The sequence below is a fragment of the Canis aureus genome, chromosome X, assembly GCF_053574225.1.
Source record: "Canis aureus isolate CA01 chromosome X, VMU_Caureus_v.1.0, whole genome shotgun sequence".
In the NCBI taxonomy this organism is placed as follows: Eukaryota; Metazoa; Chordata; class Mammalia; order Carnivora; family Canidae; genus Canis; species Canis aureus.
Window position 1 is genome coordinate 39668259 of NC_135649.1, and position 19594 is coordinate 39687852.

General features: G+C 41.6%; 1 protein-coding gene across 15 annotated transcripts in view; it reads right to left on the reverse strand.

Moving 5' to 3' along the window:
* PAK3 (p21 (RAC1) activated kinase 3) overlaps positions 1–19594 on the reverse strand; it is a 263447-nt gene that overhangs the window by 14498 nt on the left and 229355 nt on the right. For all 15 annotated transcript variants that reach the window (XM_077888028.1, XM_077888025.1, XM_077888026.1 and 12 more), the window contains 5 exons: positions 15484–15532; positions 15038–15150; positions 13026–13143; positions 11526–11625; positions 10826–11022 (listed from right to left, as the gene is read on the reverse strand). In XM_077888028.1, coding sequence (XP_077744154.1) covers positions 10826–11022; positions 11526–11625; positions 13026–13143; positions 15038–15150; positions 15484–15532 — 577 coding nt within the window. The remainder of the gene's footprint in view (positions 1–10825; positions 11023–11525; positions 11626–13025; positions 13144–15037; positions 15151–15483; positions 15533–19594) is intronic.

A 19594-nucleotide genomic window follows, 5' to 3' on the forward strand; every position in this document is an offset into this window, starting at 1 on the left:
CATTTGAACCGGGGGGTCGCTGCAGTCGTCTGAAAACCAGTGGGCCACAGGGCACAGTGATGATCCCTGGGCATGGCATGTACAGTCCTCCATGATTGGGGCCCGTTGTTAGCTTTGTAGTCCTCACTGGGTGCCCCTCTTCCCCTGCCCCCATGTACCTACACAATGGCTGAAACTCACAAACTGCTCAAGCCAATTTCACTCTAGTGTTAAATCTGCTGGCCCCACTTCCCTTTAGTGCCTGGTGGACTCCTGCTTGCCTTTTAAGCTCTAGTTTACATGGCATTTCCTCTTTAAGGCCTTCTCCATCTCTCCAGACAGGGCGACCAACCGCCTTGGTTTTCTGGGGACTGTTCTAGCTTTTAGTATGGAAGCCAAGCAAACCAGGACAGTGGGTTACCCTGCTTGGGAGAGTTAGCCAATGCCTCCTTTGAGCCACCGTGGCTGTTTGTTCAGACATCTATTTTCACATTGTATTGGGAACACCTGTTGCCTGTTTCTAGGCCTGCCTTCCTGGACTGTGAAGGGAGGATTGTGTCATGGGCATCTCTGGATTTTACGGCCACTGGCCCCACACGGGTCCCCAGTAAACATGTTTGTTACTGAATGAGATGAGAGCCTAAATGTGTGAATCAATTTAACTGAGCTGGGAATATCACAGACTTGGATACACAGAGTAGTAAATCTCAGAGCCTAAAGTGAAGTATTAAACATATAAGAAGATATACAGGGGGGATCCCTGGGTGGCGCAGTGGTTTAGCACCTGCCTTTGGCCCAGGGCGTGATCCTGGAGACCTAGGATCGAATCCCACGTCGGGCTCCCGGTGCATGGAGCCTGCTTCTCCCTCTGCCTATGTCTCTGCCTCTCTCTCTCTCTGTGTGTGACTATCATAAATAAAAATTTTAAAAAAATAATAAAAAAAAGAAGATATACAGGGGACGCCTGGGTGGCTCAATGGTTGAGCGTCTGCCTTCGGCTCAGGTCATGATCCCAGGGACCTGGGAACAAGTCTCACATCAGGTTCCCCGCCGGGAATCTGCTTCTCACTCTGCCTATGTCTCTGCCTGTCTCTGAGTGTCTCTATGAATAAATAAAATAAAATCTTTAAAAAAAAGATACACAAAGAATGAGCAAAACACCTTTCCTGGCACATGGTAACTTCTGATGCCCACCCCTCGGTGTGGCAGAAGGAAAAGAGCTCCAGGAACAAACTATGGAAGAGGATGACATCAAAGGGAGGGAAAACTGGAAAAAGGTGGCCATAACATGGTAAATGGGAGGGAAATGGGAGGGAATGATGGTCTCTGGAACTTGAAACATAGTTCAGAAATGGAGACTCCTCTGACCAATCTTGCAGGGGAAAGGCGCTCTTGATTAATCTTTTGCTACATCATTAACCAAGGTCCGTTTGATTCCTCCGATGAGGAAATGCAGGCCCTGTGACCTACTGACCTTGTTTATAATGTTAGAAAGTCCACCTTGGGGCAAAATGTGACTTTCTTCATGGTGATATTCAAATTACCTAGAAGTTTCTGAAGTTTTGGAATTTTTTAAAAGATTTTATATATTTATTTATTAGAGAGAGAGAGCGAGCACACACCAGCAGGAGGGGCAGAGAGAGGGAGAGAGAGGATCTCCAGTAAATTCCCCACTGAGCAGGGAGCCTGACATGGGGCTCGAACTCACGACCCTGAGATCATGACCTGAGCTGAAACCAAGAGTCAGACGCCCAACTGACTGAGCCGCCCAGGCACCCCTTATGTTCTGGGATTTGGAATAATAACTAAATCTTGTGGCGGTAACATAAAAAAATCACAATTTTTGCTGACCCTGATGTGCAACTAAAATTTACCTAAGTACTCCAAGAAAAACTACTCTACCCAGTTGAAGGAATAATTCAATTTACCTTATTGGCAATTTCCTCAGTTAAAAAAGATCAATGCAGTCATCTTAGAAGTTACCACATTTCTCCAAAGAGGTCCCCAAACAATCCATATGTGCCCAATAAATTTTCATTAAGGCAGTTTTGCAACAGGACTAACCATTTAATTAAAAAGCTTCAGTTTGTGACTTAAGTTCATTATAACACTTTATAAAGTTTGGATTAAGATGCTAGAAAACAAACCAGAGGGCTTAAATGGCAATGTGTTAGTAACCATGAGAGGCCCCAGCACTGATATAAAGACTCAATTTACAAAGACAATAGGGTGTGGCACAAACATTTCTTTTGAGGTTTAGTATTTGGGACCCAAAACAATTTTCCCATGGAAATTGTGTTATACATGGTGAACAGGTTCCCAACCTCGCCAACAAAAATCTATTTAACAAAACAATGTAACCAATAAGACCAAGAGAGCTATTCAACTGTGTCTCAGTATCTCTAGAAATACTATGTCCATGGAAAGTATTAATAGTGAACATTTATTTGGTGATTACTATTAGGTGACCTAATCCATATGACAATCCCCTGAGGTAGACTTGATTATGACCCCCAATGGACAGATGAAGGAACTGAGGGCTGTGGGATTAATGTAACTTTGTCCAATATTGCACAACTAGCAAGGGGGAAGTCAATATCTGAATCCAGGGAATGTGAGTCCAGAGTCTGTACTCTCGACCACTGCAAATATCGCCTCACACTGTTCCCAGTCTCTGAGGAAGGAATTCTCCTAGCAGGGGCAGACAAGGGCTCTTCAATGAGGCACAGTGAGCAACTTCACCTCTACCACTACAGGGGAAACAGACCCTCCTGAGGTCAATCGTTCTCCACTTGTTTGGAAATGGGGAGCAAGAGCAAGACCCTAGTTTAAGGGTTTCACAATATATTCCCCCATGTCTATGTCTATGTTGAGAGTTTATAGGCAGCTTGTACTCTGGTTGTTGCCTGCAACCTCCTGTTGTCCTGGTTCCTTTCTCATTTTAGAATTTCCAACTACTTTTGAGTGTTTTATGAGAGTGATTTGGCAACTAGTGACTTGACGCCTTATGGCTTAGTTTACTTGTGACCTGAGATTTCAGAGGTCAGAGGCCAGAGTGTCCTGCCGCCTCTGATGTGTTTATGGATTTCATGAAAGGCCCTGACTTTTCTTTCTTTTTAAGAAGAAAGGGAATGGGACTAAATGTGCAAAAAGAAGTTACTGTAACTAATGTTTTCTTTCACATGTTGACTTATTTGTCCCAACAGTCCAGTGTGACAACTGAATAAGCAGCATGGGATAATTTTATTCCCTACTTGTCTTGCATAGTAGTTCTCATCTGTCACCAAAAAGCAGTGCAGGGGGAGGGGTTCTTGTTGTTGTTTAATCCTTAAAAAGTCATTTAAAATGAACCTATTACAGATCTAGCTCCTTACAGGTTGATGGCAAAGAGTAATTAGGTACCACTGACTGATTAGGTGTCAGCCTAGCTTTAGAGCACCCTTTTCAAGCATAAAGGACTGGCCACTGCCAGAAAATAAAGACCAGATGACTCTGACAATGGATTTGCTCACTTTAATCTCTCAGGATTAATAGCGCTTGTCAAGAAACGTGGAGCAGGCTCTGTGTGCTCAGAATGAAACCCTGGGCACCCCAGACAGCAACCCAAGGTTGAGTATCAGAGGGGATCTGGAAGTGGGGATGAGGGAAGGTATAGACTCAGAAAAGATCCCAGAGTGTAGACTACGGATCCCTGCAGCAGTTCTATCACTGCAGTGCTTTTTCCAGGTTTCTCCCCAAGAGTCCTATCAGAGTGGGGAAGCCTGGTTCTACATGCAGCAGGTTTCATTCACATCATGATCAAGTATCTTTGCTTGGTAGGAAAAGGGGGAATCTCCCCCTTCTTTCTGGGATACAGATTTAGTCAGGAGATAATGAAAAAGACATCTCTGAGATGCCTCCTGAAGATTATTTCCCTGAAAGCACTCCTAAAGACAACACACGCTCAAATCATGGCTCTTTTGGCACTCAAGGAAGGCCATAGCCTATTTATAGCCTAAGAACACAGAGTTAGAGATCCACAAGTTTCTCCTTTTACTTAAGTAATGCTCATGTGGAAGCCCAACAGAAAAAGCTAATTAAAGAGGACCTGTTCTGGTGGAATCAAGAGCCATGTGACTTCCCCCTTGGGTTCTTTAAGCCCAAGACACTCCATAGAATTCTAGGGCTTTGTGAATTCCACTGGCAACCAATAATCTCAACAACTTCCACTTGTTTGAAGTACTAAGGAGGTGGAGGCTCAGCAGGAAGTAACCTATGCAAGGCCATGGAATTCCAAACTGGCAGACCAGGGAGTAGAATTCACTCTTCAATTCACATAATGTATACAGCTGGTAGAGATGATAGAAAGCTCTTTGTCTCATCCTCTCACATTTACTGGCCACTCCTGGATGAAAAGCCATGATGAATTTTGCTATCTAAGCACTGGGGCGATTCCTTACAGAAGGAGGAGGAGGAAAAGGAGGAGAAGGGGAAGAGGAGGAAGAAAAAGAAGAGGAAGAGGTGGAGGGAGGGAGGGAGGGAGGGAAGGAAGGAAGGGATAAGAAGCAGCAAAAAGATCAGCCTGGTTCTTGGGATAATGTTAGCACTTTGCCTCTCCCAGCTACAGAGGTAAGACAGCCTTCATCATGTTAAACTTTCTCTGCTGTGAGGCTCACATAAGACATCTCAGAGTACCCTTTTATCAGAATGCAAAGGGTCTTCTAAAATCATGCTGTAACCAGGTTGGAAAATGTGTATTTCCAAATGATGACAAAGGTTAGAAAGGATCTTTAGGTACCAAGAAAACCCTGATTTTCTTGGTGAAGCCATTTTTCATTGGCAAAAACACAGATTTGAAAAGCCATAGGATAAGACATGCCAGTGGGCATTTCACGAGGCAAATGCCCATCATCACACTCTGTATTTGTCTATTTAGAAGTGACTGTGATTTCTAGGGACTTAACTACGTAGTTATAGGTCTGGTACCCATTAGGGCAATAGGCATATGCATCATTGGCTTATTCCCAAGTCATGCTTTAAGGATACTGAGAAATGATAAGATGATATTAGGATAAAGGCATAATTAGTCTTGGCCAACAGTAGGCCAACAACAATTCCACCACATTTCTAATCTTTCTTTCCCTCCTCTTTGCCTGGTCAGAGTCTCAGGTTTTAGATTGCTGTGGAATCAATTTCTTCTTTGGCTGTCTTCTGGGTCGTAACTCACCAGTTTGAACTGTCTGCTTCTGAATTACAATCTAAATGAGACTTGCAGCTTTCCTATGGCTGGGTCCCATTTTCCTATGCTAAATTCCTGACAACCAATGATTCTTAAGAGCTGTCTATCCTTTGACAGGCAATATTTTTTTCTGATTAAAAAGAAGCCTTGTTACTGTTCTATAATTATTTTAGTTGCAGTTGTCCCAACTGCCCCTCCTTCCAGGCATAGGTTTGCCCTCAAAGTAGGAGGAGTGTCAACAAACCATCAATAAACCTTGCTGTTCCATAGTGGTTTATGGAAAAAGAAGGGAATGCTCCCAGCTCTTCCTGAAATACATTCAAAACAATATTGACTGAGTGCTAGCAAAGTATGCTTGCTTCTCTGGCGCTCAGGAAGTTTATGTCTGACTTTAATTCCAAATGAGCACGCGCCATCAAACCCAGACATTCCAATCCACAACACAGGTTCCAGTGGTTGGAGGAGCTAGGAGCACTTTGGCTCTCAGTTGCTGTTTTTTAGTTGCTGGAGATTCTCTTCTGCTTAACTTCCTTCCCTAGACATATAAGCTAATCAGAATTTCCTTAGTTCTATAGTAGTAACTAACATTTGTGTAGTGCTTTAAGTGTGGGGAAAGGGAGAATAAGAAGCCTCGGTAGTGTAGACAGCAGGGCTGATGTTAGATTCCTGCCTTCCCTTCTCTCTGGTCATACAGGTCACGCACACCTAATCACGAATAGCCAGACTGACAGCTTTATTATCACCAATATGTGCTATGTACTCAGCGGTTAGCACGTTTTAATGGTAAACTCCATTTTTTTTTAAGGAGAAGTAAAATTGAAAACGAAATAGTATCTCATGGATGTCCATGCTGAGATAATGCCATTTCTTTTTTGACAGTGTTACTGGACTGGTAAGCCAGAAAATGCCATAGAGTGCATCTGGATTTCAACAAGACTGTAACAGAGTGATAAATATGTATGTATGTGTGTGAGTATATGGACAGAATAAGAGTGTGGTCTTTTCTGGTTGAACAACCATGCTCGGGATCCCTGGGTGGCGCAGCGGTTTGGCGCCTGCCTTTGGCCCAGGGCGCGATCCTGGAGACCCGGGATCGAATCCCACATCGGGCTCCCGGTGCATGGAGCCTGCTTCTCCCTCTGCCTGTGTCTCTGCCTCTCTCTCTCTCTGTGTGACTATCATGAATAAATAAATAAAATCTTAAAAAAAAAAAAAAAAAAAGAACAACCATGCTCAAAGAGGGTTGCCGAAGAATCATTTCCAGTCTAGACAACATTCTAGATAGGGTGTGCCATAGAGCCTTGTTTCTGGTTTAGTCCTCGGTGTGGGAACCTGTCATCATTGGTTCTTAAAGCTCCAGAGGTGATTCCAGTACAACACCAAGGAGTAGATCCACTGGTACAGGCTCAGTGGTTCACATATTGTGCTACTGTTTTGAGCATTCAGATGTCTCTGATTAATACCAATAACTGTCTTCCAAATATCCAATGTTTGCTACAGTTTCATCAATGCTTAAAGCAAGGTCAGAAAGACAACATGAAAGTTCCTTTCAATTAGGATAAAGGTTTGGAAAAGTACATATAAAAAAGGGGATCCACCCATAATCCAGTAGGGACATTAAGTAGATGTCAGTGAGACATATCCCAAATGCCAGATTCCATCAAAACCCATTGACTAGAACAGCTCCATTGTGTGTGACTGCGAAGTTCATAAAGAGGCACTGTTTTGGTGTGGAAAAAAAAAAACAAAGATTCGTTTTATGGAAATGATTATCCCTTTTTATTGAGAATCAGGTCATTATAATCACAGGTTTTAGAAAACATATCTCCACCTAACAAAAAGGTTAGGGAGATGAGCAGAACACTAACACTGATTTGCATATCCACAAGAGATGTTGGATTTTAACCCTGGTCACTTTGGCAGACAGAAAGAACAAGGCACTTTATTATTGGAGAGCACACTAAAAATGTCCATGGGTTATAGAACAACATGTTCAAGGCCAATTATTTTAAGTGCAAAGACTTCAGGCAGTGGGGTACAGTAAGAAGCTTGTCTCCTCTCTGTCTCTGGAAGAGTACCAAACTTATAACATCAGTACAGCTAATAACTCTATGACCTTTAAAATGCATTTTATGAGCAAATTAGATAAATTAGTACAGAGCAATTTACATTAAAAAAATCTCAACCACTTTACAACTAGCGGGGAGAGTAGCTAATTCCTTGCATCAATGATATGTTAAACTGGCAGCATTCACAAAGGGCTTGCTCAGTTGCAACGGACACAAAAAAGACACACACATAAAACCACAATGAAAGGCAAACAGCCTTCAACTGTATAGTCCATCTTCACCTTTAACCTGTCCTGTTCGGTGTTACCTGTTCCTTGTAATTTTACTGGACGCTGCAGATCCCTCTACTCTTTGCAGGGATCAGAGTATAGCCAGTGAGAAGGGGAAGCTTTAGTAGAAGTGGGGAATCCAATTTCCCTTTACACAGATCCTTTTTTCTTTTCTCACCCTTCTCTTCATATAATAAATCTCTCCCTCCCTCCCTCCCTCTCTCTCTCTCCATATATATATATATATATATATATATATATATACCCCCCCACACACACATATATATATACATATAATATATACATATTTCCTACAATGAGCTAGACACTGTGCTAGGTGATTTACATGCATGGCTTTATTTAGTTTTTTTTGTTTTGTTTTGTTTTGTTTTTGTTTTTGTTTTTAGTTTTTGCAAGACAGGTATTATCCTCATTTGATACAAAGGAAAAATAGGAGGATGTCTGGGTGGCTCAGTGGTTGAATGTCTGCTTTTGGCTCAGGTCATGATCCTAGGGTCCTGGGATCAAGTCCCGTTTTTGGGCTCCCCACAGGGAGCTTGCTTCTCCTTCTGCCCGTGTCTCTGCCTCTCTGTCTCTCATGAATAAATAAATAAAATATTAAAAAAAAGAAAAACAGGTTTATAAAGGTTTTAAGTGACTTGCTGAAAGTCACAAACCTTGTAGGTTCTGGAGTCAAGTCACACCCAGATCCACCTGACTGCATGGGCCGAATTTTTTCACAACAACATGCGACCCTCTCCTCTACTGCGTTGTCTTCCTTCCACTGAATTCTTTCTTTCCTCCCCAAAGCCCAAAGAGGTGGGTGGATGATAGCATTGGAAGGTTTTCAAGGAAAGAAGGACTAACTTGCCTCTCTTTTATACCTCTTCCGAAGCTCTGCAACTTTCCACTTCCCCACACACAGCCTGGTCACCAGGATCCAAGAAAACAGAGGCTCCTTACAGGCTCAGGTTAGATCTTTTTCTCTCCATTCCCTCTATGGGTTCAATGACTACATTTTTCAAATCCCAAATAAGGACATAAAGCCTGAGACTCTGTTTTCTTTAAGTGAACACGAGGGAAACATATCTGAGACCAAAACTAAGAAAGTACTTGGGGCGCCTAGCAGAGAGAAAGGGCTTGTTGACTGATTCACTGGAGGTTGATCACACACGGAGAGTAATGAGCAAAGTTAGACTAAATCTTTATCAGTGGAATTCAACAGGGTGGTCTTTCTGACAGGTCTTTTTCTTACAGCCTTAATGTAGGCTTCCTGAACCTGGTGGCTTGTTAATCTGAAAGTACTTGTTTAGATACAAGACTGTGGATTCTAAGAGACAAGCTGTTCATTATGAGTTCTAATCCTAGGCTAGGAGATGCCTATAAAGATTAGAACTTGTTTCCTTTTTTTCTAACAATTAACAGCCCCGCTAAAGAGCGATCAATTGTAATTGGGGAACTGAAGAAGGTAATAAATGCATTACTGAGACCAGTTGCTTTACAGCACCATTTATTTAATACTTAAAATTTTCAGGTTGTAAATTACTCATTAGAAGGCAGAAAGCAAAATAGCTGTAATCCATTTAGTGCCTCCAAACTCCGAAGACTTAGAGGAGGAAATCCATGGAAAGAAGAGGTCTGATGTGTTCTTTCACTGCTATTTCTTAATAGGCAAAGGTGGTTAAACAATAAGGATAAGCCTCAGTAATTATCCTGATGCGCTTGGTCCATAGGTCAGGGGTGGGCTTGATTAAATTCATGGAGGGCTGACCCATAAACGGTGGGAAAATGTTCCTTCTTTTCCACTCAGCCCCGAGGGCAGCTAATCAATGTGCACATCTCACTTCCAGATTGTTTCATGAGACCAGAGCAATAGCCCGTAGCATTCATTAGGGCATTCAGTCCTATCTGTTGTTTCCTAATTAGTACAGGGACTGGGACAAGAGGCCAAGTGGCAAAGAGGACTTAGGAGGAGGCTGTCCCCTTCTCCATCCATGGGGGCTGCAGCTCCCAATTGCAAAATGTTCAACTGTGAAAACAACTAGATAATCTGTGGGTAGGTTGCTTGACATATTCAGAAAGCCACATATATCTGGTGTGAATATAGATTGTATAAGCTGACCGTGTAAACACTAAACCGTTTCCCAAGGACGATTCTTTTTATATTAAGGATAAAATTCAATTTGAGACTCAGTGGTAATAATGCAAACAATATGCGAGATGCCTTCGGCACTGGCATGCTACATGTGTCCTGAGAGTAGAATGTGAATCTGTGCATATTTCCTTTTTCAGAAGTGGGATGCCCTTTAAATATATGACACAGCTTCCGGCTCATGCTTAGGCAATGCACCCCAAAAGAGGTACTGGCTCGCTTCTGTGCTGAGTAAACATTTCCCCCACTCTCCTTTGCCTTTTACTCTCCCAATCCAGGGCAGCCCGGGTGGCTCAGTGGTTTAGCGCTGCCTTCAGCCCAGGGCCTGATCCTGGAGACCTGGGATCAAGTCCTACGTCAGGCTCTCTGCATGGAGCCTGCTTCTCCCTCTGCCTGTGTCTCTGCCTCTCTCTCTCTCTCTCTCTCTGTGTGTGTGTGTGTCTCATAAATAAATAAATAAAATCTTTACTCTCCCAATCCATGGCTTATCTATGAATAAAGATGGTGGGGGTTAGGCTATGACATGGAGCTTCTCTCTTGGCAGAGGTAACCAGACCACATAAGGATCAAACCTCTGTTTCCGCAGTAGCAAATCAAGTTACCCAACAGAAACTATTTCCATTCATTTTCTACTAGACGGTCTAATTAACTTTGTGATTCCACCAGGCTGTGCTGTGTCTATCTCACGCTCCATTCAATACCCACTGCATTGCTGCTGTTTAATAAATCATTACTGACAATGAGACAAAAATCTAATTTAAAAATTATAGGTGTCCTGGAAATGCATTTATTCACTTTGTTAAAGTAATTACAAAGCAAGTGTTTCCTAGATAGATCATTTAGCTATGGCATGTGATAAAAATACTTTTCTTCTCTACATCTTGCTTTAAGAAAGCTGAACTAAAGAATTTTAAAGACCCCTGCCATTAGAAATTCTGATATCGGGGCACTTACAAAATTTCTGGAACACCTGAGAAGATATTGAGGATAACTCAGAGTAATTTGGAGAATCATAACTTGGAGCTTCTATGTCACTTGTCTCAGGAAAAAGCCTGTTCTGGCAACTTTCGGTAGAGATGAGAAATGACACTTGGCTTGGTTCCTGGGGATGAAGTATTTGAGTTTTCTTCTGACTTACCCTGAGTGGATTTTCATTAAGGTAAGGGGGTTCACCTTCCACCATTTCAATTGCCATAATCCCCAGAGACCAGATATCGACTTTCGGACCATAAGCCTTTCGAGTTACAACCTCAGGTGCCATCCAATAGGGAGTTCCCACCATAGTGCTCCGTTTACTTTGCTCGGGGGTGATCTGGGCACAGAACCCAAAATCAGCTGCAGAGAAGAAAAAATTAGTTACAATCAATTCAGATTATTTTTTCACAGTAGGTCACTTTCAGATGTGGCCGTACCTTCCTCTGTCAGACACTGAGCCTCCCCACCTCCTTAGCTCCTATCTATTATTACCTGATCCCTCAGGTGGCCCTGATTTTAAAAAGGTCTGAGATAACTGATTAATGTGATGTCATTTTTACTAGTCCTCAATCTGGTTCCCTCCCCATTACTGTTCCCTCCAACTTATAGGATCTTTTGTTTTTCTAGTTATGTGTTTGTCATCTAGCAGATAGAAGTTCCTAGGAATTCTGAAATGTTAAACCCCCAGAATCAGGCCACGATCTACAGGAACACAGCATTAGAAAAAATTCTTTACTTCAAACTGGGCTCTAACTGCTTTCAAACCAATCACTTTCAATAGGCACTATCTTCTCAAGATAGACAGGAAATGAGCAGAAATCCCCCGATACTCTTTCAAACACCATCTGAACCAAAATACCTACTCAATTTAACAGAGCCATCCATCCCAAGAAGAATATTGTCACTCTTTATGTCTCTATGGATCACTTGGTTTGAGTGCAAAAAATCCAAAGCTTGGAGGCACTGTTGAATCAGAAAACAAGTTCTAATTATATCACAAAGAATTTAAAACAATTTAAGTTTCATTTCTAGATGAATTTCGGGCAAAGGCTTAATTTTACATTGTCAAGTAAAATAGACTACTGTTGTCTTATCATTTTGAAATCATGTTACCATTTACTTAGTCCCGAGTCAGACTAGGACATGAAGATTGAGGGTGTAATAATTGGCACTAAGTCATTAATACAGCCAAACTAACCAATTAATAATCATACTTTGACCTCATTATCTGGAGGGTGTGGATTCAGTTTGATCCTGTACAGGCACAGTGAGCTTCTGCCTCCACCATATTTGATTTGGTAGGCCTAAAGAAGGACCAAGGAATCTGCATTTAAAATGAGTGCCCCAAGCTACCTCTGATGGATGGCCATGGTTGGGAACCACTTCTGGGCTATGAAGTAGCTTTAGCAGCTTGCCTGGAAATGGCTTTGCATTGTGCAAAATGGAAGCCACAGGCTCCGGGTAGAATGATCTCCTACATATTAGAAGTTTGATTCATTGCATGAAAAGAAAATATATATGTTTGGTGGATACGTGTACATGTTTCGGCAGGAGGAAATGGGGACAAGAGGGAAACAAGGCAGGAGGAGATTTAAGCAAACAATTTAAAATTAAAAAACAAGCAGACTACCTGAAGTTATTTATTTTTGTCTTCCGGTAATTGGTTTTAAAGTTTCAGTGGGTCAGAGTCTCTAGACAACCTTACCACAACGAATGGGGTAGATGGTAATTCCTCAAGATGAGACTCCAAAGAGGAGCGTGTTTTTAAATATTGGAAAAAATATAATAAAATGTCCTCAGTTTAGCTTGAAACTAGGGATAGGACATTGTTATGGGACAAGAGACAGACACTCAGAACCACAGGAGGCTTATGAGGGATGTCCAGATTATACTGGAAAAGCAACTACTATCTGGGCCCAGGGAAGATCATGCATGCTTAAATTACCTTCTCAAAAAGGATGGGATAATAATAGTTTTGTATTTTACATGGCTCATGATGCACATGCAGGACAAAATGATTATCATGTAAAAATCCCCCAAATCAGGAAGAACTTCCATAGCACCATCACTATTTCCCATGTTCGCTGAGACTCCAACATGCTTGCTTAGATATGGCACCTAGTGAATGGTGTAATAGAATTCAAAAGAACCAGAGCAAAGGAATTAAATAAACAATGGGCTGGGAAGGGAGGGGTGGGGAAGAGCTAGGAGGAAAGGATGTGAATTGAAGTTAGGCTGTCCAATTTTTGTTCATAGAAAAGATGTGCTATCGTCACTTAGATGTCACACGCATTCTGGATAATCAGAGAGAAAGAACTGCCAGTTTTGTGTCCTCACCAGCTAGAAACGCTCGATTTTCTTACCTCTCTGCAGACAGCTGCTATCTGGCCTTCATCCATGCAGGTCTCTGTGACCACATCAGTCAGAGAGCCACCAGCCAAGTATTCCATGACTACCCATAGTTCGTCACCCACTAAGTAGCTATAAGAAAAGAATAAAAAACACTTTGACTCAGGTCTGAGAAGTGAGGACTCTCCCATATTCCCATTAAAGATGGTAATTTGCCGTTAATGTGCATTTGACCATAAAACAGGAGGAAAATATCAATGACAGTGATATCAAGAAACTTTTGTTAGCATTAGAAGACAATATGCATGAAAATCAAAGGATTGTCATATATAACTGTGCACCATGGAGGAAGTCATTTCACTGTAAAAGCTACTTTCAATGAACAGGATCAGTGACCAGCCATTTTGGATAACTCAAGCCATCGTGTTGATTTCTTGCACTGAACTGGCCCATGGCATACAGATTTATAAGATATTTGTTCAGATCTCAGCATTATTTTTGATGTTACTGAATTAATTACTTAAATGTTTTCAAGCAGTTTCTGAATCAAAGAGAGTCATGTTTGCAATGGATTTACTGTGCTGAGGACTTGGTCCTAATAGAAATCAGTAGTGACAGGTTCATTTTCTTTAGGTAATTATTATTATTTTTTTTTAGATTTTCTTTAGGTAATTATTTTTTTTAGATTTATTTATTTATTCATGAGAGACTCAGAGAGAGAGGGAGAGACACAGGCAGAGGGAGATTAAGCTCCCTGCGGGGAGCCCGATGTGGGACTTGATCCCAGAACCCAGGGTTCACGCCCTGAGCCAAAGGCAGATGCTCAACCACTGAGCCACCCAGGTGCCCCTGTTTACATAATTATTGAGGAACATACTCTCAGGTGATCAACCATGAGAAGGTCATCAGAGCCCTACAACTGGGCAAATTCAAAACATCTGGAACCATCCTAAGGCACATTAGCAGCATGATCAGGTCTCTCTTACCCCCTGCTCAGCAAGAGAGGAATTACAGTGAACAGAATGACCCCAATGATTCCACTGTGCCCTAAGTTCCACATCAATATGAAGCAATACTTTCTATCCAATGTGCTCAAACTACAGCACTTGTGAGATTCACCTGGGAAGCCTATTAAAAATGAAAATTCACAGGCTATACCTTATTAGTAAAGAAAGCATCTGAGAAATCTATATTTTTTTTACGAAGACAATTTTGACAAAATTAAAAAAGCAGAGAAGAGTCACTCTACTACAGGTAGCCCATAAATGGCACTTTAATGAAACTTAGATTTCGACTGTAAAATTTGACTACTTTTTGTTTCTTTGGGTTTGTTTTGTTTCGTTTTCACTCCCCCTTTCCTTTCTCTGGTCCACCTGGCACAAACACAGAAAGCATGATTTTAAAGCTCATTGAGGTTGGAGACCTAGTCTTATTTCCTTTATATCCCCCCAGAGTACACAGCACAGTGGTGCTAAACAAATACTGAAATTGAATGAGACAGATGTTAACCACAAGTGAAGAGTTAGCGCTCTCTTTAAATGCCTATTTATAACCCACTGCTAATACCACTGATGAAAGAGACATTAATTACCTGGTCCAGGAAAAAGGTTTGAGATTAAAGTCTCAATTCCCTAGACCTCACTGTCAGCTAATCACAAAGCACCCATTAAAGTGGGGCCGTTGCAGCCAGCCTTCTTCACTTAGACATCCAGAGACTGCATTGGCTCCAATCACTTGGTGAAATGTTTAAAACACCCCAGCTCTCCCCTATATGCAACGGTCTATTTCCTGCTAACACGGAGTCACAATCCTCAAAAGGAAATTACACAAGCTGCTCATGCTTAGAAGCAGGACCATAAAATGTGTCTTCAAATGTGTGATGTGTGGGCAAAGTTCAGCAGTAGATGTGAGCATTCGAGAAGTATTTGTAGAATGGCTGCCACCCGAATGGATCCTAAATAAAATAATTGTCAAGAAAATGACATTGCATAAAGGAAACCCGTACATGATGAGAGAAAGCACTTACCTATCTAAATAATTAACAATATTGGGGTTCTTATTTTCCCTCATGACCAGAATTTCATTAATAATTAATTCCTTTTTGGGCTGCTGTTGAAGGTTCATCTGCTTTATGGCCACCTGAAGGATGATTAAAATGCAAGAATGAGTCACAGTCATTGAACACGCACATCCATGGGATTTTTTTTTGTTTTTTTTTTCTTTTGGTACACAGGGTAAGGCATGAACATTCTTTATCTTATAGGCTCTTTCTCAGTGCTGCAAACCCATGCCCTTTTCTTTGGTCAATCATGAGTAAATCATCCACTTCGGATAATTGGGACATCAATGAAATAGATTCCCCATGTCAACCCAGTGCCACTCATGTTGTCAAGCATAGCTGCCATCAAAGAAGAAATGTAATCAATATGAATGAAAGGACAGTAAAAATCAGGATTGAATGTGAGCACTCACCTCTTGTCCTGTGGCAATGTCTAGCGCTGTGTAAACAGTACCTGATGCCCTGTGGAGATGAAAGTTAGCAAATGAATAAGCAATCCAAGTGTTATCCATCTACTTTATTTGAAATAAAATGTGTTTATTTTTAGGAAAGGGAAATCGGCGAACTTGAGATTCAAGGACGAAAATAACAGAGGAACAACCCTTTTGTATGATAATTACACTTGAAGCAGTCTCAATGTATCCCTTTTGGTGGGCTAGGAATGCCCATCAGACTTTCTGGCATCAGTCCATGTGCCATGGCATTATACAGTAATGAACTGAGCAAAATGGCCTTGCTCCTTTTAGGAAACTCCTGGAATATTCAGAATCCTTCCTGGATGTTGCAACAACCAACATAGTTTAGGAAAGAATATATCATCTCTTGCTTAGGTAACTATAAATCTATCTTTCCTTTTAGCATATGAACAGTGTGGCTTTTTTCCCATAGATTTCTAATTCTTAAGAATATTTTCACTTAGGGGCACCTGGGTGGCTCAGTCAGTTAAGCATTTGCCTTTGGCTCAGGTCATGATCTTGGTGATCCTGGGATAGAGCCCCACATTGGGCTCCCTGCTCAGTGGGGAGTCTGCTTCTTTCTCTCCCTCTGTCCCCACTGCTTGTGTGCTCTCTCTCTTTCACTCTCAAATAAACAAACAAACACATCAAAGCAAAACAAAACACCAAACCAAACCTAAAAAAAAGAATATTTTCACCTAACAATCATTCACACTCAGGGCTGTACTTACCTATTGCTGTCACTATGCAAAGCAATTAACAACATTGGTTTAACGGTCTTTTTTTTCCTTTTTCTAAATTTCTCAGCAGCTTCTACCATGAGGTTTCCCTCCAGCCACCATCCTTTAAAAATCTATCATTTCTTAGTCCTTGGTAGTACTCATATTTCCATTCTACTTCAATTACAGGGGTCCTTTGCTTTGCAATTAGCAATGGACTAGTGAAGCTGAAGTCACAGTAAGGTTCTGTGAAACACACATGCATTCTGCTACCTCCCCACCTTATTCGCCAAGAAAAAGGAAAAGCCTTGACAATTTCATTGAAATGTTTGTGGTGAATAAAGGAATAAGGATGGAGATGAGTCCTTGTGATTCACCAGACATTGTAATGCTCCAATATTGCCATTTAAAATTTCTAGTAACTATTGTTTCTCCTTTGCTCTTTATCCCTTGCTCTTTTGATTCCTGGGTCCAGGAATTCTTTTCTTTCTTGTTTCTTTAAAGATTTCTTTATTTTAGAGGCAGGGTAAGGGGGTTGGGCAGAGGGAGAGAGAGAACCTCAAGCAGACTCCCTGCTCAGTGCTCAACCTCATGATTCTGAGATCATGACCTGAGCTGACACCAAGAACCAGATGCCTAACTGACTGAGCCACTCAGGTACTCCTTGAATTCTTATGTCAGCCATTTCTTTGCCATTCTTCTCACTCCTTCTACCAGGATGAACCAAAATATTTCTCACAAGCCTAGAAAGTTTACATTACCTGCTCCAAAGTCATAAAGTGAGTGGAGTAGTATAAGGAATGCTTGACTACTAAGAGAGATTTGAGTTCTAATATGTTTTCTAAAATCAATAAGCTATGTGACCTTGGGCCAGTTACTTCCCCTCTCTGGGCTTTAGTCCCCTCAACTCAGAAAACAGCGATCATAACACTAAAAATATATTGAGCATGTTGTGCATGTTAGAAATTGCACTAAGAATTTCATATAAATCACCTAATGCAATTCTTACCATATTTCTATAAGGCAAATACTATTATCCCCACATTATCTATGAGGAACCTGAGGCTCAGAGAGGTTAAGTGACCTGTCCTAGGATAAACAGTTTTCAATACAAGTCTGACTCTCTGACCTGTAAAATATAGGACACAGACCCCTTTATTTATAAGATTCTTTATTTTAATTATTTTTTAAAATTTCTTTTAATATTTTATTTACTTATTTAAGAGAGAGTGAGCAAGAAAAGGCTGGCAGAGAGAGGGGCAGATGAAGAGGGAGAAGCAGTGCTGAGCAGGAAGCCTGACATGGGGCTCAATCCTGGGACCCTGGGATCATGACCTGAGCCAAGGCAGATACTTACTGACTGAGTATCCCAGGCACCCCTTTTAAATTTCTTTTTAAGTAAGCTCTACGCCATCATGGGGCTTGAACTCACAACTCCAAGAGTCCCATGCTCCACCGACAGAGCCAGCCAACGCCCCAATTTCTATAGTTCTTTAATTTCATGATATACAATCTACAAATTCTACTGTTTTCTTCGTTCTGCATAGGTATTTAAATATCCATTAGAACAAGACTAAAAAAATTGCCCTTACTCCATAGGTGCCACCTAAAGCAGGACTTGCAAGTTTCAGCAATTCCTCACCATTGAGGCTTATGTTAAACAAATCAGCCTCTCAATTTTGTATGTTTGAGATTCTGGGTTCAGAGCACACAGTTGGTGCTCATTGAGTATTTGCTGAATGAACAAATTAGTAAAAGTCTTGTCAAACAAACATGCAATTGCAATAAAACCTTTCCTTTCTGTGAACGACACGTGTCTTCTACTTAAATCAGAATAAAACACTTCCCGTGTGAAATAAGCTGTCAGACATTCCTGATTTCAGGGGCCAGTCCGTGACTGGTCCCTCTGAACTCAGGATCCCCTGGGATCAAAGGAACAGATCACCTCGACTCGTTGTGTGTTTCAGCCACAGGAACCCGGAGTAACCAGTTAAACTCTGTTTGCAGAATAAGATTCACAATTGCCTCTACTTGGTTTATTCCTATATATGTAGACCATGTACACATTTCCTTCAAGTGCCAAACAAGTGACAGTATCTGCAAGATGAGATAACAGTATCTACCTCGTGGGACCCCAGAGAATCAAATTGGCACAATCCATATCAGCATTTTGCCCTGTGCCAGATCAGAGCTGATAATGGACACAGTAAATGCCATTATCATTTGTTGTTGCTGCTGTTATTGGTTTCAGAGTAGAGAATGCCTGATGTCCTCAGTGTTAGCTGGCCCTTCCCAATCTCCCAGCCCAAACATCCCTGCCAGGGTTGTATCTTCTTTCCAAAACGCCATAGGCCAAGGAGGGACCTACTAGAATACCTCTTTTTGAATGAGACCACATGTAAAAACCCTAAATATAAAATGGGAGCTGCTCCAGTTAAAGTGAGTGGGGGGAGGCTCAAACTTCCTGCCCCAGTGGCCTCCCTCTTATTCGCCACCCTGCCCCCCACCCCCAATCCCATTTCCCCTGTCCCAGGGGCTAAAATCGTGATTGACTTGGAGTGCCAAGGGGATTAGTGTTTAACATCTCCAGAGATTTACCTTTCAAATCCTTGGGGGTTTGGCTCCAAACCTCCCTCGGCATTTCATTGTCTTAAATTGCTAGAGTCCTAACCCTTGAATCCCAATATCCTGGGTTTTGTGGCATTCTGTGGTATAGAATTGCCACAAAGCCCTAACCCACAGAGGTTTAAAGGCCCTGAAACTCTAGAAGATTGTTTATTAACTCAAAAATGAACTTTTCTTCTCATTCTCTCTTCTCCTACCTTATTGCAATCATGCAATTGTCTAGCTGGACTCTTGTTCCCAGCCTTAAAATGGTGCTATCCTCCTCTACTCTGCTTCCTGCACTCCACCCATCCCCCCCACCAAACAGGACAGGCGCTTGGAATTTACCACTCTGACTGACAAGTTATTGGTTGGTTCAACTTCTAGCCTTCACAGAATCCTCCACTCAAATGCACAAACTCGAGTATTAACCTATAGAGTGCCCTGTCTCCAACTCTATCTTTGTACCGTGAACACTTCTCCATACCACAGCGCCAATGCCTTCCCATATTCAATCAATTTAAGACTCAACTGGTATAAATGCCAATGTCTCTCTTCTTACTCATTTAACAAAGTGTTCTCTCTGCCCACTGATAGGTTATGAACAGTAGTCCTCACCCCCCGTCTACTCAAACCTCCTTGGGTTAAACTCCCACCAGTTCCTAGTTATATGACCCTGGGTAAGTAATGTTACCTCCTTGTAGCTCAGGAATAAAGGATTAAATGTATACACTGGTTAAAGCCAA